This window comes from Populus alba, chromosome 1 (assembly GCF_005239225.2).
Source record: "Populus alba chromosome 1, ASM523922v2, whole genome shotgun sequence".
In the NCBI taxonomy this organism is placed as follows: domain Eukaryota; kingdom Viridiplantae; phylum Streptophyta; class Magnoliopsida; order Malpighiales; family Salicaceae; genus Populus; species Populus alba.
Window position 1 is genome coordinate 9,073,219 of NC_133284.1, and position 24,411 is coordinate 9,097,629.

Below are 24,411 nucleotides of genomic sequence, written 5' to 3' on the forward strand. Positions count from 1 at the left end.
ATTCTAATAATATATAAAAAAAATATAAATACCTTATGTTATAATAAAAATTAAAAAAAAACATGTACATACAATATATACATGAATGAAGTTAAAAGAGTTTGATATTGGTTTGAGCTAACTAGCATTTGTGGGGTTAAAGTTAGCGGTTTTTTATTATAAACCAAGGGCTTGTGAGAAATCATCATTTATGAATGCTTTTTTTGTTTTCTCTGTATTTATTATCAAGTTCTATATTTGAGCCTTTTGAGTAATGAAAAGAAATTGAGTTATTGCTTATATACTACTATTGCTATTTGCTATAAGACTTCTAGTTCTAGAAACTTCAAGCTTGCAAGAGAAAAGAAGACAAATACATATATGTTTATCGGGCTTGTAAGTTGTCAAGGTTATAACTAACTAAACTAACTATACATGGTTGAATTTCTCTCTAGAAAGCAACTACTAGTCATCATCTTAACAAATCCTAACTACCAACTAACTATTTATATACTTCTTAACCAACTCTTCACGTGGTAAAATCCATCGATTAACCAACTATTGTTTATAACTACTAAAACCAATCCAACTGTTATTTCCTGTATGCCTTGACCTTCCATCTCTTCATTCATTAGCTATTAACATTTTGATCCTTGTATTGTAATATTACCTTCTCTTTAAAGTGATTATTGTCTTCAAGAATCGGTGCCATCGATGTAAAGATTAGGAAATTATTTGTTGAACTCTTCCAAATCTTTCCATGTGGCATTTTATTTAAACAAATTAAACCATCCACCAACCCTACTATGATACTTCTATTGCCTTTCTTCATCAGTTTCTTGTCAAGAATAGTTATTGGATTCACCTTAACATTTTCATATTCATCAACCACTGGTAGTTTATAAAACATTACTGTATTATTCCTAACCTTCTTCTTAAACAATAAAAATATAAAAAACTGGATTTGTTAAAGCTCCATCTAACAATAAGCCAAAACACTAACTTTCTGATTAACCTTGTAAGGACTATAAAATATGGGATTAAGTTTGAAACTCTACCTTAAAGCTATGGTTGGAATCTAAAATAGACTAGAAAACCAACATTTAATTTCTTTTTAGTCCTCTATTTATCTGGTATTTGTTTCAGCATATGCCTTGCCACTGCTAATTAACCCTGAGAAATTTGATCCATATTGTTCTTTGATCGTACCATTTCTTTCACAACAACTATATTGGTTACTTCTTATGTAATTATATTTTTTATTGAGTGGAGGATAGTCATATAAGGCCTGAAATGGATTCATTTTAATGACCAATTAAAAACTTGAACTATATCATTATTGAGCCAATGATAACCACACATGCCATTTCTTTTGATTGTACATTGTCATGCACCTTAAGTAGGTTTCCAAACATTAATTTATCCTTATCAATTGACCATCTTGTTGGGAATAATAAATTGAACTCATTAGCAGCTCTACTCCTAACTTTTTAAATAGCTCATTCCAAAATAAGCTTATAAATATAGCTAGTAATCTATGAAACTTGTAAAAGTGATCAAGAAACACTTAAGCTATATCCTGAGTTCTAAATGGATGAGTTAATATAATAAAATGCATGTATTTTATAACTCCATTAACCACTACTATAATAGGTTTTTTCTTTCAGATTTTAAAAGTGATAATATAAAATTCATAGTGATATCTCTTCATGTACCAACCGATAATGATAATGGTTATAATAGCTTAGGATAAACTACCATTTTTATCATAACTTGCTTATAAATATCAAATTCATCAATCATTTTAATAACTTATTATTTTATTATTGGCTAATAAAATATTGTTTTTTATTTCTTGGATTTGATGTAGAGATGGGTCCATTCGGAGTAAAGCCCATTGATAAAAAAAGGCCGATTAATACAAAGCACAAAGCCCGTCTCCACTTACAATACAAACTCGAAACAAGAGTAATTCAACGGAAGCAAACAACTTCTGCTTCCTTCCTTCCTCGTCTCATTCATTTCCCTCCTCTCTCCCACTCCAAAACTGACTCACACAGTTCATGAAGTGCCGATCCGTGGCGTGTATATGGCCGGGCACACCTCCATCTCACAAAGTCACCGCCTCCGCCTCACTTAACCACCCGCCAACCCTTTACACTGGTGGATCCGATGGCTCCATTCTCTGCTGGAACCTCTCTTCTTCCGATTCGAACACGGTAACTCACCTCAGCCCCTTCCTTCTCTTAAAATACACTTACCTCATTAGTTACCGAATCTGTTTTCTGTTAGCTGTATCATATAATCTCCCAGCAACCAAACAGTCTTCTTTTTTATTCTCTCTTATGTTATCAATGTAAATTGTCGCTGATGATTTAGGTTAACTATTTTTAATATTTATTTGATAGGAAATTAAACCGGTTGCAATGCTGTGTGGCCACGCTGCACCGATAGCTGATCTTAGCATTTGTTGTCCCATGGTGGTCACGGGAGAATATACCAAAACGAAATGTTCGAGTAATGGTAATGGAAGTTCTGCTTCCGATACTTATGATGCGTTAATTAGTGCGTGTAAATTTGGTGTATTGTGTGTTTGGAGTAGAGGAAGTGGACACTGCCGGCGTAGAAGGAAACTTCCCCCTTGGGTTGGAAGTCCGTGTATTGTTCGGACATTGCCTACGAGTTCGAGATATGTGTGTATAGGGTGCTGTTTTATTGATGCTGCTCATTCATCAGATCGTCATTCTATTGATTCTCTTGAAGGGGGTGAGGTTTCAGTGGATAAAGGTTGTCTGCCCGGAAAACATCCGAAGAGTACTGTTGTGATTGTTGATACGTATAATCTCACTATTGTACAGTCTGTTTTTCATGGGGATTTATCAATTGGGCGATTGGATTTTATGGATGTAGTTTTGTTGGGTGAAGATGGGGAGAAACATTCTGTTTTTATCGCTGATTCATCTGGTAAGGTGGAATTGGTTCCGATCTTGAAAGAGTCAAATCCAGTTGGTGATGGTAGGGGTGGCTTGCGTAAGAGTTCTCAGTTGGAAGTGGTTAATTGGGGCACTGGTTTGAGTAAAGAAGGACAGGTCGTGTCAAGTGCAACTCGTGGGAACCTTATTGCTCTAGTGTTAAAAACACGTTGCATATTTAGGCTATTGACCAGCGAAACTACAATTGGAGAAATTTCTTTTGCTGAAGATATCCTTTGTGCCGAGGACCATTTTGCCCAATCACATGTTTTGGGAGGTATGTTTCTTGAAATCGGTGAAGCTGGTGAAATGCAGAGTGCCCAGCACGATAATTTCTGTGGACATTTTGCTGTCTGGAATAGTAGAGGTTCTGCTATTGTATATATTGTATCATATCTGAACAATGTATTTAAATCTGAAACTCTCTGGGAGATTCCTGCTGCTTCTTATCCTGCTGATGTGAGATTGTTGTTTTCTTTCACTCAGTTGAACAATTATCTTCTTCGAATTGAATCTGTTTGCTTTGATGACGAAGAGCCTTTACAGTGGAAACCCCATGTCACAATCTGGTCTCTATGTCGAAAGCATGATTACCATGGAAAGTCATCCCAACAATGCAAAATGCTTGGTGAAAGCGATTTTTTTGCTGACTGGGTCTCAAACTCTAGCCTCCTTGGAATTAATAACCAAGGTGTCGGGAAAATGATGATAACTTCTGCTCAAAGCTCTGTTCCAAATTCAAGAACTGAAAATAATAATCATACTGATGAAAGTTTTGGTTTTGTGTGCAACGGAAAAACTGTATCCTCTTCCATGGTTGTTTCCGAAAATCATTTTTTCCCTTATGCTGTTGTATATGGCTTCTTTAATGGTGAAATAGAAGTTGTACGATTTGATATGCTTCTTGAACCAGATTCTCGCAGTAAAAGTCCACGTAATGATGTAGATTCTCCTGTATCCAGGCAATATTTTTCAGGGCACACAGGCGCTGTGCTTTGTTTGGCAGCACATCGGATGTTGGGTGCTGCCAGAGGATGGAGTTTCAGTCATGTTTTAGTTTCTGGAAGCATGGACTGCACAGTTCGCATCTGGGATCTTGACACTGGAAACCTCATTACTGTGATGCACCAACATATAGCTTCAGTGCGTCAAATAATCTTTCCCTCAGCACGGACAGAACGTCCTTGGGGTGATTGCTTTCTCTCTGTCGGGGAGGACTCATGTGTTGCTCTAACTTCTCTTGAAACTTTGCGTGTAGAGAGAATGTTTCCAGGGCACCCAAGCTATCTTGAAAAGGTTGTGTGGGATGCTGCAAGAGGTTACATTGCATGTCTCTGCCAGAGCCATTTAGGATTATCTGATACTGTCGATGCTCTGTACATATGGGATGTAAAAACCGGTGCCCGAGAGCGCGTTCTTCACGGAACAGCCTCTCACTCAATGTTCGATCATTTTTGTAAAGAAATCAGTGTGCATTCTATATCTGGTTCTATATTGAATGGAAACACGTCAGTGTCCTCATTGCTTCTTCCAATAATTGAAGATGAAACCTTCTCTCAATCCCACTCAAAGATTCTGGAGAAGAAAGTCAGCTCACCAAGAATGATGTCAAACATGAAAAATGCAATGGACCCCACTGCTTCCCAAGGACAGGTCAAGAAAGGAATATTTCCAACCACGCCATCTTTCCTACAAATGAACAAGCATGCCATTGGATGCACTTGCCCGTTCCCTGGGATTGCAGCCTTGAGTTTTGACCTTGCGTCCTTGATGTTTCCTTTTCAGAAACATGAGCCAGCAGCTAATGGTGTTGTTAAGCAAAATAATATAGATGTCAAAGAACAGGGAATTAGCACCCCAAGAGCTCATGATATGAACTTTGATGGTGGTTCTGATAAGAATGGGACCTCAACTGAAACCATTGAGGAGCATGACTGGATTAGGTCACTAGAAGAATATTCACTTCGATTTAGCTTGTCATTCTTGCATCTGTGGAATCTGGATAGTGAGCTTGATAAATTGCTAGTAACAGAAATGAAGCTAAATCGGCCAGAGAATTTGATCGTAGCTTCTGGTTTGCAAGGTGACAAGGGGTCTTTGACCCTGTCATTTCCTGGTTTGAGTTCTATTCTTGAGGTACTTTTGGATGAACCTATTAAATGCTGGGATTTGTTTTCTTATTTGGCTCATTTCAACTTTCATTGAGACGTTGATAACTTTTCAGCTCTGGAAATCATCATCAGAGTTCTGTGCCATGAGGTCACTTACGATGGTGGCCATTGCCCAACGAATGATTAGCTTGTCTCGCTGCAGTTCACCAGTCAGCAGGTATTGTGATGCTTCTCCATAGAAGCGCCTATGATATCAGACTACTTCTGTTACATATTCTTAGTGAATTCTCCAAAAAATGTAAGCTGCTGAGTATTATGGTTCTTTATATTAATATAGTTTTTCTGAATTAAAACTAAATCTGCTATTTATCAGGATTCTGTATAGGATCGTGAGATAAATCAAAATGTGGACTTGGAAATAGCTATAAATGAGATATTTAAATTTGAATGGTTTATGGTAACAAAGTGTGTGAACTACCTTTTCCTTCACAAATTCTGAAGTTTGGTAGAGATTGTTCTTCTGGTTGTAATTATGCTTTTACAATATTAGGCTGCCAATAAATGGCCACTGGGATAATATTTAGCTTCTTGGTTTAATTTATTTTTACATAATAATTTAAATGTAAAATTGTAAATAGCTTTTTATTTGGGTCTGTTGCAGGAGACCTTCAGTGGAAACCTGTTGCATGTCTTCATTCTTGCATGTGGCATTCTATGACACTGCATATTTGTTTTCCTGCGGACGCTAGCATCTACTCTGCAAGACTAGTACCATGATTCACAAATCACTAGTCTTACAGATCAAATCAGTGTTCTTGTTTGCTAATTTTCAAAAACCCATGTGCATTTTGCTGTCAACTTTCGCAAGTTTTGATCTAATGGACATTGTTTTCAGTGCCTTAGCAGCATTTTACACTCGGAGTTTTGCAGACAAAATTCCAGATATAAAGCCCCCTTTACTCCAGGTCACCTTTTTTCCCTGAAGCATCTTGACTATCATATCAGTCCTGAAACTTGCACTGATGGAATTGTGCTTGACAAGTTCCTATTTTTATCCACTAATTTTTATTTTTAACTGAAGTCTCTGTGTGCTTTTTTGGAAACAGCTTCTGGTTAGTTTTTGGCAAGATGAAAGTGAACATGTACGCATGGCTGCCCGCACTTTATTCCACTGTGCTGCTTCACGGGCCATCCCACTCCCTCTATGTGATAAAAAAATGAATGCACACAGAGAACTTGTGAGATCTTTGAGTGAAATTAGAGACAATGAAGCTGAAGTTTCAAATGTAGGAGGGACATCTACAAATGATTTGGCATCTGACATGTCACCTGAACCACAAGCAACCCCTCAGGCTGTAGAATTTCCTGACAAGTCACTGGAAAAACAGGGAATTACTGAAGCAGCAAGATCCAAAATACTTGATTGGCTAGAGTCATTTGAAATGCAAGACTGGATTTCATATGTTGGAGGGACAAGTCAAGATGCAATGACATCTCACGTCGTTGTTGCAGCTGCATTGGCAGTGTGGTACCCTAGCCTTGTCAAACCGAGTATTGCCACATTGGTTGCTCATCCTTTAATTAAGTTGGTTATGGACATGAATGAAACATATAGTTCCACTGCGGCAGAGATCCTTGCAGAAGGCATGGAGAATACATGGGAGGCATGCATTAGTTCTGAAATACCTCGCCTCATTGGGGATATATTCTTCCAGATAGAGTGTGTAAGTGGTCAATCTGCCAACTCTGCTGGACATCATTCATCTGCATCATCTTTCATTCGAGAGACTTTGGTTGGGATTCTTTTTCCAAGTTTAGCTATGGCTGATATACCAGGGTTTTTAACTGTCATAGAGGGCCAAATTTGGTCTACTGCATCTGATTCGCCTGTTCATCTGGTATCCCTCACAACACTAATAAGGGTTGTGCGTGGTTCTCCACGGCACCTGGCTCAATATCTTGATAAGGTCAGCAGGATTGATTACATTCCTCCAAAAAAGTCATGCACAATACTTCAGACTGCATGCTTCATATTTTGAATCTTCATGTAACACATGGACAGATCTGCAGGTGGTTAGCTTCATTTTACACACTATGGATCCTGGCAACTCAATCATGCGCAAAACTTGTCTTCAAAGTTCAATGTCAGCACTAAAGGAAATGGTACAGGCATTTCCTATGGTAGCCCTGAATGACACATCTACCAGATTGGCTGTTGGGAATGCAATTGGAATGATAAATAATGCTTCCATTTCAGTTTATGACATGCAAAGGTATGGGTGGCATGATTTTCAGATTCAAAAGAATTTCACATTATTATATTTTATTTTCGGGACCTGGGGGGGTCTGTACAATTCTCATGTTTATCTATGTCAAGTTTATTGAATCATGTCATCCTAGGAGTCAAGTTTGCCAAGTCTGGATATGCTCTAAGATTTCTCCTTTTCATAGATCATTTGTCCCAAGGGGGGCCGTGATGGCCATCACTTAACTAAAGTTCCCAGCTCTTTCGGTGTCAATGGTTTTAAGTATCAAGTTGGGTTTATGTTTTCAGCTAGATGGCTCATATAATAGCCACAATACCAGGTGAAAGACAATTGTGATTTCAATTAGCTGTGTGTGCCATTCAATCTGCCTCCGTGATTACCTTGGCTCAAAGTGTCCATTGATATAAGAACCCTTGCTTTTCAGGACTAAGGCCTACAGCCCTAGAGGTTGCTTGTCCCTTATTTGTAGAACTATTCCAGCAAACAAGCATACCTTTGTCCGCTTTTCTTTTTTCAGTATGATTTTAAGCCAAGTTCTTCCCTGATCCTACCTGTCCTTTTAGCAGTTGAGATCCCAACGAAATACAGGAGAATTACTGGCTTCTTATAAATTTCTTGGAGTTTTCTTAGTTTCAAAGATGTTCTTAAGTACATAATTGCCTGGCCGGATTATAAGGACAAATCAATCAATGCTTATATTACTAGTTGCTTACTTGTTAACAGAAGTCGGAGTTTTGCATGATAAATTGTACTGCAAGTCAGAGAATATTATTGGAGCGAATAGTAAAATTTTGCCATTAGTTTATGTTTTTTTTTTTCGAATGTGCCGCTGGAGTTGGCTTTGTACTTCTCTGACGCCTCTTGCTTGTTATATCTTTTATTTGTTGGGATATTAAGTATCTTTGCTTTCTAATGTTAGCGTGACAAAAATAAAAGTCTTGGATGCATGTGGACCCCCTGGTCTTCCGAATTTGCTTTCAGGAGCATCAGAAATGGCAGTGACCACTGTAATATCAGCTTTGAGCTTTGCCCCTGATGGAGAGGTATACGTTGTTCAAAGGCCTCAAATAGACAATTTTTAGGCTATGTTTGTTTTCCGGAAAGTAGTTTTCAAGAAATCACTTTCCAACTGAAAACTACTTTCCAAATTTTTCTGTATTTGTTTGCCATTAGGAAAGTTAGTCAACGAAAATCACTTTCCAGTTAAAGGAAAATTTAGCTTGGTTTCTAGGAAAGTGTTTTCCTGGAAAATTTGAGCGGAAAACACTTTCCAGAAGTTTTGAAAAAATTAGAAATGTAATATTATTTGTTGATTATATCAAATTTGGTCCTTAAACTTTTGATTGCTATATATATATTTAGTTTTAAATATTTATTTTTCAATTTCATCTCTTAAAATTAATTTTTATATTAACTTTGGTCCTCATTTTTATAATTGTTATTTGCTTTTCTCTTATTATTTTTTTATTGAAATTTTTTATCTATCAAATTTGATCCCCATTCTTTTGATTGTTATTTATTTTATTTGAAATAATTTATGAAATGTTAATTATTATTATTTTAATTTCTTGATCTATTTTTTTTTAATTTTTTAGATTTGATCTCTATTATTTTGATTGTTATTTATTTTATTTGAGATAATTTATGAAATTATATATTTTTTTCCATTTTCCTTCTCATTCAACTTTTTAATTTGTAAGATTTGTTTTTCATTATTTTAATAAACTAAAGAAAAATAAAACATTAATACGTTATTTTCCAACTCATTTTCCATGACATAACTAAACACTAGAAAATGTTTTCCAACTTATTTTCCATTATACTATCAAACATCAGAAAATAATTTACTTTTCCAGAATTTATTTTCTAAAAAGCAACTACTTTCCAGCAAACAAACAGGGCCTTAAACTTGTACTAGCCAGCCAATTCTGGCTTAGACTGTGCAATCAACATGGTTTTAAAGGCATGACTTTGACTCATGGACATGATTGGGCTACCCACCAATTGAATTGACTTTTTGCATAATAGTTTTGAACTGTTTTTGTGGGCTATTCATATAATATTTGATCTCTCTCTCTCTCTACACACACACACACACGATCATGGCATGTGTCATCTGCTGTTCTGCCATGCCTATGCATTCTATTTTATTCTTTGAATCCAAGAAAGAGTGCGAGTTTTGGTTTGAAGTTTTTCATAGTTTAGATGCTTAAGATTTCCTCATAATGAGGAACCACATGACATAAATAGGAATTCTATTTGAGTTAGGAAAGTATATATTTTGAAAGCAGAACTTACTCATATATACATGTGGCATGAAGTGGATTTGTGCTATTTTCAAGTTGAGAGTAGCTCTGATAGATGTATGAAGCATGCAGAACTTCTTCAAATTTGTTTGACACCTTCAGTTATCCTTGGGGTAATTGTAAAGGTATCTGCTGCAACCTTGTTGGCTATGAAACCTATCAATGTTACCTTTTTGACAAGATCCTGAATAGTTTGGAGGCTTGGAAGCCTCTTAAATTTTTGGTGCAATCAGTCAACAAAAGATGAAAATAACAATTTGTTAGTTGTTTAAGATTTTCCTGCAATTATCTGAATTTGTCATAAAACGTGCAGGGACTGGTTGCATTTTCTGAGCATGGCTTGATGATAAGATGGTGGTCACTAGGATCTGTGTGGTGGGAGAAACTTAGTCGAAACTTGGCTCCTGTCCAGTGCACCAAACTGATATTTGTACCTCCATGGGAAGGATTTTCACCCAATTCTTCTAGGTCTAGCATAATGGCAAGCATATTGGGGCATGATAACCGGGCCAATTTGCAGGTGATTTTCCTTCTAGCTAGTGAACTGTGCAAAATGCTATCTCAAGTGTTTAAAATTACTTTTTTGTTGAATTGCTGTATCTTTCTTTGGTGGACAATTTAATCCCGTACAAGATAGATTAGTGGAAAACAAAAGTATCTCCTCTGATTTGCACAGCTAATTTGAAAAGATTTTGACACTTTTGTGATTTTTTTTTTAAATTTTTTATAGGATAAAGCCTGGGATTCGACTTATGCAGACAATTTGAAATTTTTAATGCATAATCTGGACCTCTCTTACCAGCTACAATGGGTCGGCGAACGTAAGGTACTTCTATCAAGGCATGGCCTGGAGTTGGGAGCTTTTCCATTGTAAGCATCATGTCATCTCTTCATAAACGTCTGATTCACTTGAAAAAGAGAAATATCAAATGATGCGCATTCTTATGGGCAAAGCTTCCAGAAGGATTTCCTACATGGTGCCACAAACCCTGCTTCAGTTAGTTTCAAGAAGTGCTTCTGTGGACAGACAGAACAATTTAGGTTTTCCTTCTCAAGAAGGAAAATGCTTTTCTATGGCTTCTTATAATGCTTGAAGCTTTCCTGCGCAGTTCTGGCTTCCCAGAATATCTATGGCTTTCATGTGGCTTGAAAGTATACACTATTTACACTCTTGTTTCACTTTTCCTAAAAGGAGGTACATATCTAGGCAGAATGTAAGAAATGGGGAGGATTTTGCAGTCATTTATAAATTCAAATTTGCTTCAGAGATTTTGTATAGGAGTCGAAAAGGTAGAGAACTCGGTCGAAGAGAAACACTTCTGTAACTTGCTATAATTAAAAGAGTTCATTTTCAGAATCTACTTTGCGAAGAATCTTGCTGGACTTCATATCTTCTCGGAAGAATCCAAGTACAAAATGATTTTGTTGGGAATGGAGTTCAAGATCCATTTTAAGGTTCAAATTATTGATTCACTATTGTGCTGATCACCATTTGCACCATTGATACCAAGAGCAGTTGCAGCAATATGCTCAAATGCTTGCAAGAATCAGCGTAGAATAAGAACATGACAAATACAAATGTAAAGAATGTAGCTTGGCGTGCATGGTTTGCTTATCCTCCTACTCTCACAGCATGTTTAAGTTTTTTTTTCTCGTGAGATCATGAAATCATAATTTTCTTGATGTTTTCGGGTATGGATGTTCGATTTGATTTTAGAATAGAAGCTACCTGCATCACATTCAAAAACCAGAACAAAAGATCATCAATGGAGGAAGGTTATGCCTGTGGACAGCACCCGGAGATTCTGCAATCTGATGCTATACTAATTCCGGGGAAAAGCCTTCGTAGCATGTACAAACAAGGAGCAAGAAACAAGAAACAGAAGACCACTCTGCACATATACTCAAATTTGAAGATATCTATGAAATAAAATGTGTTTAAAACAAGTTCATCAGAGATGCTGCTTTACATATACGAGGATTTTGTATATTATCAGTCCATGCATGTAAACTCCTTTTTTTGTGTCATCCATTGGAAAGGTCGCGGTCCTTATGCTTTAAACTTATTTTATGCTTCATTTTCGAAACTCAATATGACAAAGGCTGTTAGATAAATTTGATTTCTCAAAATAACTGGGGATAAGGATATCATAAGATTAAATTTGTACTCTTCCAAGCTAAATATTGCAGAAAGCACAATCAAATGCACACGAAGGCAAAGACTCATCTCTCAAGAATGCCTAGCAAATAAGGCCACTCGATGTGAAATTCAAGAGGGACATGTGGTTGTCTAGTGAAGTGACTGACAGCGGCTCTGTTGCTACTGAAAAAACGGGCTGTTAGTCCGGGAAATACCCCATGATAAAGTTTACTTCTTGTTCTATTAAAATAAATTATACATTTGTATTTCTACCAGCATTAAATGGAAAATAGATACATGCAAGAAAGACACAACAAGGAAAAACAGTCATAGCTAGAAGAATCGCCTTGAACGTAGACAGAAATGAGATTTACATTGCCGTGTATGAAAAAGTTTCAGGCGGTAGTTGTTTCACCGATAAAGGACTGGGCTCAGTCGTCTCACATCGAAGGGTAGCCGTTCGTTCATATGTTTTCGATGCCCTAAAGGCAAAGCTTCTTTTCAAGATTTATCAAGTTCGAATACAGCAGAGGGTATAATATTTTAGAAGAATGTTAAAGAAAAAGATTCATTGTCCCCTTGGAGACAGCTTTATGATTAATACAAAAAATCTCCATCTAGAGCTAGACAAGGGCTACTGTTACTGTTCTGCTGAAGAGACGTCAAGGAGTAACCAAGAAAAAGAGAGATTTAATTTTATTTTTTCCACATCATGTAAAATACATGCATGAGAGTATGATGGTAGCTAATGACGTTTAAGGAGTGGGTGCCCGTATCTAAGTATCATGATTGTATAATCTTTGTGACTTGGTGTAAGCCTCTCACGCCACCCATCCCTTCACAAAGACTTTGTGTGAACCTCTCACGCCATCTCCATTCTGTTTTGTCATCCTCATTTAAACCATTGACGAATCCACACCATTTTTACAATTACGTAACAAAATAACTTACAGAAACACTCAATAACCATACAGCATATTTGTAGTAAAACTGGTCTATAAATACCATTAAGTGATCTAAATTAGACACATGGGAGTCATAGAGTTAAGAAAAATCATGGGGCATAGTGGAGTTGTCTGGGGTGTTGTATTGTATTGTGTCCTGGTTAGTCTTGCCATGGAAAGTAAAGAGCCATGCTCCAGAGCTACTAGCTATGGTGATGCCCTTGGCAAGGCGATATTGTTTTTTGAAGGGCAACGTTCTGGGGAACTGCCTTCCAACCAGCGAGTAAAATGGAGGGGAAATTCTGCTCTCTCCGATGGCAAGCCCGAAAAGGTATGGTAAACAAAATTAACCACCATTATTTTGGAGGGACTAAAAGCTGTTCTCTCTGAAATCAAACTCGGATTATTTTTATGCAAGATCCTGATCACCAAATAAGAGTATTTAACAGCCTAAATAACAAGCAAGAACATAACATGATTACGAACAACTTTATTAAATCACTCATAAAGAGCAAAGCTAGTGCTTGTGGTGTAATTTGATAATTTATGTGGTGTGTTTTGGCAGGTGAATTTAACAGGAGGCTACTATGATGCTGGGGATAATGTTAAATTTGGATGGCCAATGGCATTTACTGTTACTTTATTGAGCTGGGCTGGAATTGAGTACCAGAAAGAGATATCTTCTGTCAACCAGCTTGGTTATCTCCACACCGCAATCCGTTGGGGCACTAACTTCATTCTGGAATGTCATACTTCATCCACAGCATTTTACACCCAGGTGGTCTCTCTTTTCCATATGATTTGTGATGGCTTATTGGTAGCATCTGAGTTATATCTAAAAGTCTTGAAGTGTTTTTTTTTTTTTTTTACTTTATTTTTCTGATACTATCGTAGGTTGGGGATGGAAATGCTGATCATCAATGCTGGGAACGTCCTGAAGATATGGACACTCCTCGAACACTCTACAAGATAACTCCAAATTCGCCAGGAACTGAGGCTGCAGCCGAGGCATCAGCCGCTCTTTCGGCCGCTTCAATTGTTTTTAAGGCTGTTGACTCCAGCTATTCCACCAAGCTATTACAAAAATCACAATCAGTAAGGCCAAAAATTTTAAATGCTACCAATTAAACGATGATGAAAAACTCTTTGGCTGACTCATCAAGGGTGCTATGCAGTTGTTTGATCTGGCAGACAACTATAGATCATCTTATAAAGATTCTTGCCCTTTCTACTGTTCATTCTCAGGCTATCAGGTAAAAATAAAAGCTGCCTGTAGAAACTGGCCCTGAGATTGGTAATACTTGTGTCCTGTTCTGAAATTACTATTTCTGAATTATGTGAAGGATGAATTGTTGTGGGCTGCAACTTGGCTATACAAGGCAAGTGGAGAGAACAAGTACTTGAGCTACATCTCGAGCAATAAAGGATGGAGTCAGGCAGTGTCAGAATTCAGCTGGGACAACAAATTTGCCGGAGCTCAGACATTACTTGCAAAGGTATTGCCATAAGAAAACTAAAAACTTGATTCCTCATTCTTTGAGAACCTGAAAGGCAAGTGCTAAACTTTGTCCAGGAGTTCTATGGTGGGAAGCAGGATTTGGACAAGTTTAAGAGTGATGCAGAGTCATTTGTATGTGCATTGATGCCAGGGAGTAGTTCTGTACAGATTAAAACGACTCCTGGTAAGCAAAACAAAAGGGATGATTAAGGCCACTATAGTAGCTAATTTGAACAGCACAGATTTATGATAGTATCATTAATAGATGAGAATTTTTTGTTCATTTGAAGGTGGGCTTCTGTATACTAGAGATAGTTCTAATTTGCAGTATGTCACAAGCTCTTCCATGCTGCTATTTATCTACTCCAATACCTTGACAGCAGCTCATGTTAGTGGAGTCCAGTGTGGCTCTGCACATTTCTCTGCACTTCAGATTAAAGCCTTTGCAAAATCACAGGTAGATTCCACATTCTTCCAATGGATCACCAAAAAGAAGAGAAAATTCCTTAACCATGTGAATTCATTCATGTGTTTTTTTAGGTGGACTATATACTTGGGAGCAACCCCATGAAGATGTCATATATGGTGGGGTTTGGCTGCAAATATCCAACTCAAATGCACCATAGGGGCGCATCCATCCCCTCAGTCGGAGCTCTCCCATCAAAGGTTGGCTGCAATGATGGCTACTCTAGTTATTACTTTTCTAGTCAACCAAATCCAAACACACATGTAGGTGCCATTGTCGGAGGTCCAGATTCAAATGACCAGTACAGAGATTTAAGATCAGACTACTCACACGCTGAACCTACAACTTATATGAACGCAGCTTTCGTGGGCTCAGTGGCTGCTTTAGTAGCTGAAAGCAAAGCAGACTGCCCGTCACAGCTGTGGCAGCTGACTGGAAACAAGAAGGTGGCTGATTACATGTAGCTTAGATGAAGTGAATGTAATTAGTATTTAGTACTATAAATTGTCTCTTATGTTCAATTATAAGCTTTGTTGCTGACATGAATTTGTATTAAGCCACAAAATAATATGGAACTACTGAACAATTTATATATATAATTAAGGTCTACTGAATTTCAAATTTTGTGGCAAACCTCTTACTTTCTTTATTTTTCTTCATTTTCTATAGTTTTTCCTATGGACTTTTATTTTCATTTCTCATTTAATAATAAAAAAAAGATTTCACTCGCAACTATTGTTTAATTTCCCTCAAGTGTTTTCCCAGTTAAAAACAACGTTTAGATTTTTATGAATAGTTAAGGGGCAATATCCCGAAAAGGACAACAGCTCCATCCTTGGCAATGGCTAAGGGGCTCTAATCAAGCAACATCAACCTCCATTCTCTAAGCCAAAAAAAATCCACTTAGGTCTTAAATCCGTATAGTTGATGATCCCAAACCTCATGAATAGAACAGTACCACTCTAGAAGATGCTAAAATAAGATTAAGAATAAGAACACGAATACGAATAATAACAGGAATAAGAATACGAATAAGAACAGGAAGAATAAGAATAATATGAATACGAATAAGAACCAGATTGAAAACTTCTTTCACTCCACAAATCAACTTCAAAGTTTATGCTAATCAAAAGATAATCAACCAACCATTTGCAGCAGTGCAACAGCACTTCGGAGCAAATACATTGCGAGCTCCAGCTCATCAATGCTCCACTAAATCCCCCGAATTTAATTCCCTTCAACTTTAAATGTAGGTGTAAATAATGCTCGCTCATAAATTTGTCTTCTGGTCCCATAACTGTCAACATCAAGTTGCCACAAAGAAAAAGAAACGTTCACAGTTCATATGGAAAGGTGGACTTGTGAAACTCATGAAATGTAGCTTTCTTACCTTCTCATCTATATGATCCAAACATGATGAAGATAAATGGCTTATTACCAAAAAAATAATAATAATATATAAGTGTGTGTGTGTGAACATGCAACAACGTATATTGAACCATGCAGAAAATTAATGAATTCCCATTGAATTTCCAACATATCCAAATTTCTAAGAGGTGCCCTTCACCTGTCACTCAAATCCAGCGAGCCTTCATCATGAAGGCATGGCCTAAAACCAAGTTCTTCAAAACAGTGCCTATAACTAATATGCACACCTTTTCAAAACCAAGGAATTGACTGATTTTGGACATTTATGTCAAGTTCAGTCTCTTACGCAATGCAGGTTAAGTAAAATGTAAATCATGGTGAAGATTAGCACAATCTCAGACCTTTTCAGCCGAAGCTCCCAAAATGAGAATTATAACACAAGCTAACCTATCATAAATTCGTCCCGGTGGATAGGTAACTATCCAAACAAGAATCAAACCTTTAATGAAACTTCTTGATAATTAAGATCGATCACGCTGTACCATTCATGTACTTGGAAGATTATAAATTCGACGTGAAAATTAAATCGGAGTGTTAGGTTAGAATTAAAAAGAGAGGTATGCGAGAAGCACATTAATATATTTATTATGAACCGTAAAATGATTGGCATCAGAAACAATGCAACGCTTGGAAGATTTAAACTACGTACCTGATCCTATGAAATGTTCTCCGTAGCGTCCTTACCATCCCCAAAAAAATTCCTCCTTTCTCCTCAACCTAAGTGCTTTAAAATGAGTTAATAAACTCGATACAAATAAGTTAGCATAAATTATTAAATTTGAGAGAAATACAGCTGGTAAAGATTGTAGCTGAGGAGAGAAAAAGAGATGTTCTAATCGAGAAGTTAAAAGGTGCTCACTTGCATGCAAAGAGGTGCATGCTTATCAACTTCCATCTATCCTCCAACTACTTCAGTAACTTGATCAAGTGAAGCCCGAGATACAAATAGCAGGAAATCTACGATCCAGATGGGAGCACAACAAGAACAACAACGAGCATAGAAATATATAAAATAGGTTGAAATAGAGTTAAAGCACAAAAAAATAACCCTAAAATATTATTTCTATTTGTGAAATATTAATCTCACAGAGTTTATCTCTCCAAAGGTTTACAAGTTTTTATATAGAAAAATCAAATTACTATAACAAAAAGGGTAGATGCTAAAAATTATAAAATCTAGAAAAATCAAGAAAAAATAACAAAACAGAATCTCGAAATCTAATTTGAGAAAATCAACGTAATGGATGGACCGGCAAAGGGGTCCCCCATAGAACTAGGCTCAAGAATTTTCTATAAAATTTTAAATTTAATTCAATAATTAAATTAAAAATTATCATCTATTTTAGCTACTATTTTAGTTTGGTGCTTCCGAATCTTTTTTTAAACTTATGTCACTAATCTCTAAGAACATGCCTTTCAAGTAGACTGTTAGTAGCAAATCCCTATTTTGATATAGCATATCTCTGCACAATTGCTCAGTACCCTGAGCTATACCGATCCATCTCTCCTCTTTCAACGTGGGATGTTATAACGTCTCCCATCCAGAAACAATACAAGGTATTATTGTCGAATGACGTCAACTTGATATCAGTGCAATGATCCTACTACAATCCCAGAATGCTCTAGCTAGCCACATTCTCGATTCATCCTCAAATTCTCGTATATAATATACAAGGCTATTGATTGCTATGCCAATAGAGAAGGCAACCCTTCACTTCCCAATGCGGGACGTTACATCCATATCCAGTGTTGGATTTAACCAAGAAATGTGAGGTTATAAAGGCATCTGATATCCCAGGTAGTGCATATATATGATATATAAATGGAGCAGCTTGCTTGCTGTAGGAAGGATGGCAACTACGTTCTTAAAGAGACAGGGATGCATGTGATATGAATGGAGTAGCATGCTCGTGTTCTGATAAAAAACAAATCAATATATATAATCTATAACAGATCAATTTAGATGTCAGAGTATTAGGCTTAAATTAACAAAATGAAGGACCTACCTTCGCATGTAGTATCTGTAGGACAGGAGAAACCCTCAACAGGTGGGTAATTGTGAAGATTTCGAAATCTCATCAACCACTTAACAAGCAGGACCAGTTATTCTCGGAGGTTGAATTTAGGAGTTATTGCCCGTTGGGGCAGCACGTATAGAGAAAAAATCTACATGTTACGGATCAAATGTCAAAGGTTACAAGAGTAGTGTAAAAACAAATTAACTCACAAGGACATGGTTTTTTCTTCGCAGACCTCACCCGTAAAAAAACAGAGATAAAAATTGAAGCCGAGGAAGATCTGTTGCAATTAGCATCCTGGCTATTTGATGAGCTCCATGCACATAGTTGCAGGCAAACTACCTTTTTTCAGAAATGGAACTACAACAAAAACACAATTTGGATCGAACCTTGAAACTCGAAAGCTTCCGAGACTTACAGTTTTGATCTCGAGACGATAGAAGGTTGGCCCAGCAATCAAGGTTTCCATACTGAGAAGCTGACCATGTATGTATAAGGTAAGAGGCATCTTGGAACAACACGACCTCGGCCATGTCAGGTTCAAGCAACTAGAGAGGATACTATCAATGTCACTTTGATGTAAAGGTATTCCACGCAAATCAAGGGTACTTGACGAATAGAGCCAATCGGGAGAAAGCTTCCTATACGTGGCAGGCACAAATGCTTCGATTTAGATGGCTTTTCGACAGGGAGAAGTTGGCAAGGAAAATGATTGCTTGGAAAAGCAAACCTGTGATCACCATCATACATAAAAGAAAATTTGAATCAATTTCTCAACCTCCCTTTTAATGGCAAATGCAAACCATCTATCAAAATGCAAAGCTTATAGTCATTTCTTGGCCCAAAATGCTATGGTGAGTGTCCTAAACATTCAGAGGAAAACGTATAAAATGACTCTCTCCTTTTTTTAGTGAAAATTTAACGTTTTATAGTCCGAAAAAGGAAAAGATTTCAAATTGTAGGCTTAATTGAGAAATGTATGATACTTTGGGTACCTAATTGAAAAATAAGCGAAAAGTTGGATCAATGGGATTCAGTACATGCCAATGAGAGGTCCATTACAGCATATAAATAACACTATTCCTCTCTCCTGGTAGATTCATTTTTAAAAAATAATTATTTTAGTATATTTATAAGTAAAACATATTTTAATAAACAAGTGTAATTATATTTTGAAACACCCAATTAATCTCGATTGACATGCAAATTAATTAAAAAACATATTTATCATCAAGAGAAAATAGATTACTATTCTTTTAATTTTAAATAATAAAAACAAGAGATCGATCTAACTCAAAGATTGTCTACGTTACCAAAAATAAAACATAATGTGCGCTCCAAATAATAAAAACATGAAAGTCGAGTTTTAAGATATTTTATAAACAATCAATTAAATTCTCCTCTTGTAAAAAAAATAATAACAATCCACTTGCGTATTTCAACTGCCAGAGTCAGCAGTCAAAACATGAAAAATATAACCAATTAAATATATATAACCAATTAAACATGGTGTTAGGTCCGTATATAATTGATTAAGCTTATTCAACTCAAATTAAATATAACCAATTAATTAATTAATGTCATTTAACATCGCAGTTTAGACAGATGATGGAAGGTTAAGTGAAATTGTAGCCCCACTTGCATTAGAAAATTCTCAAAAAAATCCAAGTTGTTCGTAACAAAATAAATTGTTGAAAATAACCTTCCCTGAATTGACGTGCCTAAGTTTTTTTTATGCCTATAGCTTGTAGACGCACGTATGTGAACTTTTTATTTTTATTTGTTATTTATTTTTCATTTGATTCTTGTCAACCTATTTATTTTTCTTGTTGGTTTTTATTTTAATTTTATTTATTTTAAATTCAATTATATAATTTTTCTTGTTATTTATTTTTCATTTGATTCTTGTCAACTGCTATTTATTTTTCTTATTTGTTTTTATTTAATATTTTATTTGTTTTGAATTCAATTATATAATTTGTTTTGATTTGATATTTATGAATTGATAATAATTTCAAACAAATACATTAATATTTAATTGATACAACTTTAATATATGAGCGTTTATTTTTTATCATTTAATTAAAAAAAACAAAGCAATTAAACTAATTTAAGTACATCACCCGACTCATATATTCTATAATTAAATAAAAAATAATCTAAAAAAATTAAATAATTTATAGTTTATCATCTAAATCACTAAACCCAAATTAATTTAATATATATTATTATCTTAATATTAAAAAAAAAACATTAAGTTATCTTAGAAATTTAGTTTAATAAAAATTTTATTGCATGTGGACATTCTCTTTTTTTTTTAGTTCAAAAAAATATCCAGTGTGGCTCATGGCATAGCATGTGTCATCTCTATTTTATTATTCCAAATGAACATTGCAAGTTTCATGATAACACACAATCTTTATATATTTTGTTTTGTTTTATATATCCCACGTAAATCAAATCAAATATAAAAGTGTTCACTATATCTTATATGACACAACCAAGCACAATTTCTTCTTCATCTTTATTTTTTAATTATGCCAAATGACAGTAACCAAAATCTACGTGATCTCCTCATATACAACTTTGTACCTTTCTATGATTTCTTGAAATCTTGTGTTTTAAGACAGAATATGCAAAAACCTGAAATTGCAACAAAAACAAAGACGGAAACGAAAAGAAACTGGAGCTCCATTGGTGTAGCTTCCCATTGAGTTATTAAATGATCAACAGGGAACTGCATCTGCAAATTATTGATCCAAAAGAAACCCTTCCAAATCCTCTAAAGTTGGAAATAAATCATCGCTGAATACTATATCTGGAACGAAATTTTCTGTGCTTTCATTTTCTTCCAAAATCTGCCCTTGATCTAATAATTCCTCATTTTTAATACTCAGGTTTTGCACAAATTCATCGTCAATGGAAGTCATTGAAGGCGTTGTTGGAGAGATAAGCCCATCGAAATTCGGCGAGCGTTGGTCTTTGATTGTTGGCATGGTGGGCTCAATGCTGGGAGTGGTTCCTTTAGGAATAGCAGCACGCTTAATTCGGGTGCTACCAGCGAGTGAGCTTCTTCGAGTAGGGTGGGCATGGCTGTGCTCAGCTGTGTAGGTTATGATAAATATTGATGGATCTGTACTGCTTCTTTCCACCTGTTTTCTTGCCAAACATCCTTTTAGACTGCTACATCTATAGTAACTCCTGTTTGTTGTTCACCAAGCAAACAAAGGACCATCAAAAAATGCAAAGGACACCTTCAACAAACTTGGTGCATGCATCATTATTTGTACCATTTCCAGGCCAGTACTCCAAGTTGTAGCTTGTATGAAAATGATAGGATTTTTCCGATTGTATAATCTTGCTTGGCCACGCAGAAACAGAAAACTTAGAAAGAAAAACAAATTGAGGTTTCTTTACCTTGGATATGGGGATCCCTTGATGGGTTTCTGCCCATACTTGCGCCAAGCCCACATGTCAGAAGAGAGGCCATCTTCTTTCACATGTTGAACCACTCTTTTGTGCTGATTCTCCCTGTTGAATCATCAATTTCTCAGTAATATCAGTATCGTTCGAGGACATCTAAGATAAAAGAATTGAATTCTGAACACATTAAGGAAGAAAAATCACAAATTTACTGACCTCCTTTTTGATTTGGCTGCACCAGTGGCATCAATACTACTATTTGGACAGGTAGCAGGTTCAGAAGGAGGTTTCTTTTTCTGCACCTTTTGTCGCTCTTTTACTTCTTTGCGAACAGACATGGATGTGGTGTTGGTACAGGTACCAAGGATATTGTTTTGTGAGGAATTAAGGGTTTGGTGCAACACAGGGTAGAAGGGCCTGTAAAGGCCATCTAGTTCATCAAGATCAGTTGGGGTTTCATAAGTTTCTTGGGAATTTAAAAGCTCGTTTTGATCAAAACTCAGAGGAGCAAATAACGAAGGTGGGTTGTTCATGATGTTGGCAAACTCTTGATAATTAGCACTGCATCCTGACCTTACCACAGCTTGCAGATCCCAGCTTTCCTCCATGCGAACAGATTCACTCGACATTTGTCAGCTAAAACAGAAAGGAGATCGTGGAAAGAAAGAGGAGCAGATTTTGTGGTTGATATAGATATAAAATTTGAGAGATGAAAACAAGTGAAAGGATAGATTCCAGGCAGGCTGTCTATGTATCATATTAATGGAGAGTAGGCACTGCTATACTTTGAAAGTCTTGTGCTTCTCCATTTAGCTAGGCTGGATTTGATTTTTGCTGCTGTTATTGCATTTCCGTCGAGTTGACTTTGTTACAAAGTCAAAGACGTAAAACAACAAAATACGGACCAATAATTTGGATTTTGTACATTCCCATTGGACATACCCAACTTGCTTAGACTCATTCGTCGTATCATTGCTTCTGTAAAGGAAAAAGATAAAAAGTTGGCTTTCTTTTCTTTTAATTATTGGGAACTTGTTAATGAAACGATCTACAAAAATAAATAAATATACAATTGAATGTGAATGGTCTGTTATTTGCTTTAGTTGCTGCTGCTAGAGAGATGTTCATAAATGATAAACCTAGCGTCATGATCGTTTGCCAGTGCTGGCGAGTCTTAAATAATGCCATAATCGGTCCCCTCCCTCCCTGCACGCCGAAGGACCTATATTACGGCATCGTGTCTTTGGACGAGAGATAATTTATAATTTTTTAAAATAAAAAATATATTTTTTAGTTTTTAAAGGTGTAATTTATACTTAAAAAATATTATATTTTTTTTAAAAAAATCATCATATCTTCAAGTCAAACACATTTGAAACTATTTAATAATATAATAGTTGTGGTATTAAATTATGATTTAAAAAATAAAAATCCTAATAAAAAAATCACGTCAAATGGACTCTTAGTTTATTTCAATGCAATGGAACCTTTTTTTTTTTTTTTTCTAATGGAATCTTGTTTTTAATTAGTTATTTCATAATTTTTATATTATCTGTAAATCTCAGTTTTAGCATATGTAGATCTTTTTACAAAATCTAATGCATGCATGTGTCCATAATTTCCATTCTAGCAGCTAGAAAACGAGTAAAAACTCTCGCCATTCTCACTAGCCAAGTCACTGGCAAAGCAAGTTCCTCCAAATTAAAGTACCCTGTTTTGCCAAATATGTTTTTTCCGAGAAAAAAAAGTTCAATCGGTGGTCAAAGAGAGAGAAAAGAGTCGGCGGTAGGCGCCAGCAAGCAAGTTGCAAGGAAATCTTGGGCACCTAGGTAATTACATTCTATCCAACGTGAAGCAATATCGTCATGGAAGAGCAAGCAAGGCTTGATCTTTGTATTTATTACGTATATTTTAGGGAAGCTCAAGAAATTAGATTTTGGGTATATTTAAAGCATGTCCAAGAATACAGTAGAAATTGTTTTTAAAAAATATTTTTTATTTAGAAATATATTAAAATAATATATTTTAAAAAAAATATTATCTTTAATATTAACACAATAAAAAAATAATTTAAAACTAAAATAAATTTTGAAAGTTTTCAATCACGCGGTTATACGGCAGTAGCAGGCCGTGATATCAGCTCAACGCATAAGAATATGCTTCTTGTCCCCATTCGTCGATCCATTCGTCGATTGTCTCTTGTTTTTGGGTGAACTACGAACACGCCCTCCACCTATTAGATAGAATTCAATTAGGTCCCTGATCTCCTACTACCTGCACAAATGTTACCTTCTGAAATCAAGTTATCAAAATTGGATGTTTCAATCTCCTCTTCGTCAATTAGACTTCAACTTAGCCAGGGTTACTCTCCTCCAATTTATATGATCACAGATTCTTTAAAGTCGATTTGAACACCATACATTAAGAGGACATTATATGTTAAAAGAAAAGTTGGTGCCAAGACAATTAAAAATGGCTGTTAGAAAAGAAGAAAACTAAACTAGTAACTCAATATGGAAAATTAGCATCCTGGTGATGGAAGGATGAGATTGACATGATTTTCATAGTCCGAGAGTAATATTGGTGAGATAAATAGGAGAGGGACGTAATTGTACCTTTCACCTTCATTTTTATTTATTTGGATATGCCCTTTACTTCTTTTGCCTATAAAGAATACCAGGCAACTGGCGCGTAGCGTGGCAAGAAATTGAAAAGGATTGAAAGCTCTTGGTTGTGAATTGGGAGGAGCTGTGCGACGCGGATTGGCAGCGACTTTCAAGCGCGCGTGGAAGTAACTGGGCTTTTCCTTTTTTTATTTTTTAATGGAATTGAAAATGACCAGAAGAGGAAAGGATGCTG

General features: G+C 36.0%; 3 protein-coding genes and 1 long non-coding RNA gene across 10 annotated transcripts; 2 read left to right on the forward strand and 2 right to left on the reverse strand.

Moving 5' to 3' along the window:
* The first annotated feature begins 1,929 nt into the window (after positions 1-1,929).
* LOC118033752 (uncharacterized) lies at positions 1,930-10,996 on the forward strand. Of its 5 annotated transcripts, none has more exons than XM_035038848.2 (9): positions 1,931-2,198; positions 2,388-5,087; positions 5,176-5,279; positions 5,958-6,027; positions 6,169-7,029; positions 7,133-7,335; positions 8,249-8,372; positions 9,949-10,155; positions 10,366-10,996. In XM_035038848.2, exons 1-9 carry the CDS (start codon positions 2,043-2,045, stop codon positions 10,507-10,509), a joined length of 4,569 nt encoding a protein of 1,522 aa, XP_034894739.1. In that variant the 5' UTR covers positions 1,931-2,042; the 3' UTR covers positions 10,510-10,996. The 5 variants fall into 5 exon arrangements, 3 of the variants coding, with proteins under 3 accessions (XP_073259632.1, XP_034894739.1, XP_073259628.1); XM_073403527.1 differs by having other exon boundaries at positions 10,438-10,996; XR_004684915.2 differs by lacking the exons at positions 8,249-8,372; positions 10,366-10,996 and having other exon boundaries at positions 1,930-2,198; positions 7,125-7,335; positions 9,949-10,087.
* Positions 10,997-12,607: 1,611 nt separating this feature from the next.
* Positions 12,608-15,316, forward strand: LOC118033750 (endoglucanase). Its single transcript, XM_035038847.2, has 8 exons — positions 12,608-13,050; positions 13,285-13,497; positions 13,614-13,814; positions 13,895-13,972; positions 14,063-14,215; positions 14,293-14,401; positions 14,508-14,674; positions 14,758-15,316. The coding sequence occupies exons 1-8, from the start codon at positions 12,805-12,807 to the stop codon at positions 15,145-15,147; spliced, it is 1,557 nt and encodes a 518-aa protein (XP_034894738.1). The 5' UTR covers positions 12,608-12,804; the 3' UTR covers positions 15,148-15,316.
* LOC118033751 (uncharacterized) lies at positions 13,572-18,897 on the reverse strand. 3 transcript variants are annotated; one of them, XR_004684910.2, is made up of 6 exons: positions 18,548-18,897; positions 18,118-18,471; positions 16,971-17,068; positions 16,761-16,828; positions 15,830-15,980; positions 13,572-13,793 (listed from the first exon to the last, which is right to left on the reverse strand). It is a non-coding gene; the product is annotated as an uncharacterized lncRNA (long non-coding RNA). The 3 variants fall into 3 exon arrangements; XR_004684909.2 differs by having other exon boundaries at positions 18,118-18,277; positions 18,370-18,886; XR_004684908.2 differs by having other exon boundaries at positions 18,118-18,875.
* A 1,907-nt stretch (positions 18,898-20,804) lies between these two features.
* Positions 20,805-22,327, reverse strand: LOC118033749 (probable WRKY transcription factor 29). The gene is made up of 3 exons (XM_035038846.2): positions 21,769-22,327; positions 21,547-21,660; positions 20,805-21,330 (listed from the first exon to the last, which is right to left on the reverse strand). Exons 1-3 carry the CDS (start codon positions 22,179-22,181, stop codon positions 20,880-20,882), a joined length of 978 nt encoding a protein of 325 aa, XP_034894737.1. The 5' UTR covers positions 22,182-22,327; the 3' UTR covers positions 20,805-20,879.
* Between the last annotated feature and the right edge of the window lie 2,084 nt (positions 22,328-24,411).

Coding starts and splice junctions, on each gene's coding strand:
- LOC118033749 (XM_035038846.2), bottom strand. CDS start 22,181: ATGTCGAGTGAATCTGTTCGCATGGAGGAAAGCTGGGATCTGCAAGCT. Junction 21,661..21,768: donor GCAGCCAAATCAAAAAGGAG/GTCAGTAAATTT, acceptor ATGATTCAACAG/GGAGAATCAGCACAAAAGAG. Junction 21,331..21,546: donor AAGGGATCCCCATATCCAAG/GTAAAGAAACCT, acceptor AACAACAAACAG/GAGTTACTATAGATGTAGCA.
- LOC118033750 (XM_035038847.2), top strand. CDS start 12,805: ATGGGAGTCATAGAGTTAAGAAAAATCATGGGGCATAGTGGAGTTGTC. Junction 13,051..13,284: donor CCGATGGCAAGCCCGAAAAG/GTATGGTAAACA, acceptor GTGTTTTGGCAG/GTGAATTTAACAGGAGGCTA. Junction 14,675..14,757: donor AAGCCTTTGCAAAATCACAG/GTAGATTCCACA, acceptor GTGTTTTTTTAG/GTGGACTATATACTTGGGAG.
- LOC118033752 (XM_035038848.2), top strand. CDS start 2,043: ATGAAGTGCCGATCCGTGGCGTGTATATGGCCGGGCACACCTCCATCT. Junction 5,280..5,957: donor TGCAGTTCACCAGTCAGCAG/GTATTGTGATGC, acceptor CATTGTTTTCAG/TGCCTTAGCAGCATTTTACA. Junction 8,373..9,948: donor GCTTTGCCCCTGATGGAGAG/GTATACGTTGTT, acceptor TAAAACGTGCAG/GGACTGGTTGCATTTTCTGA.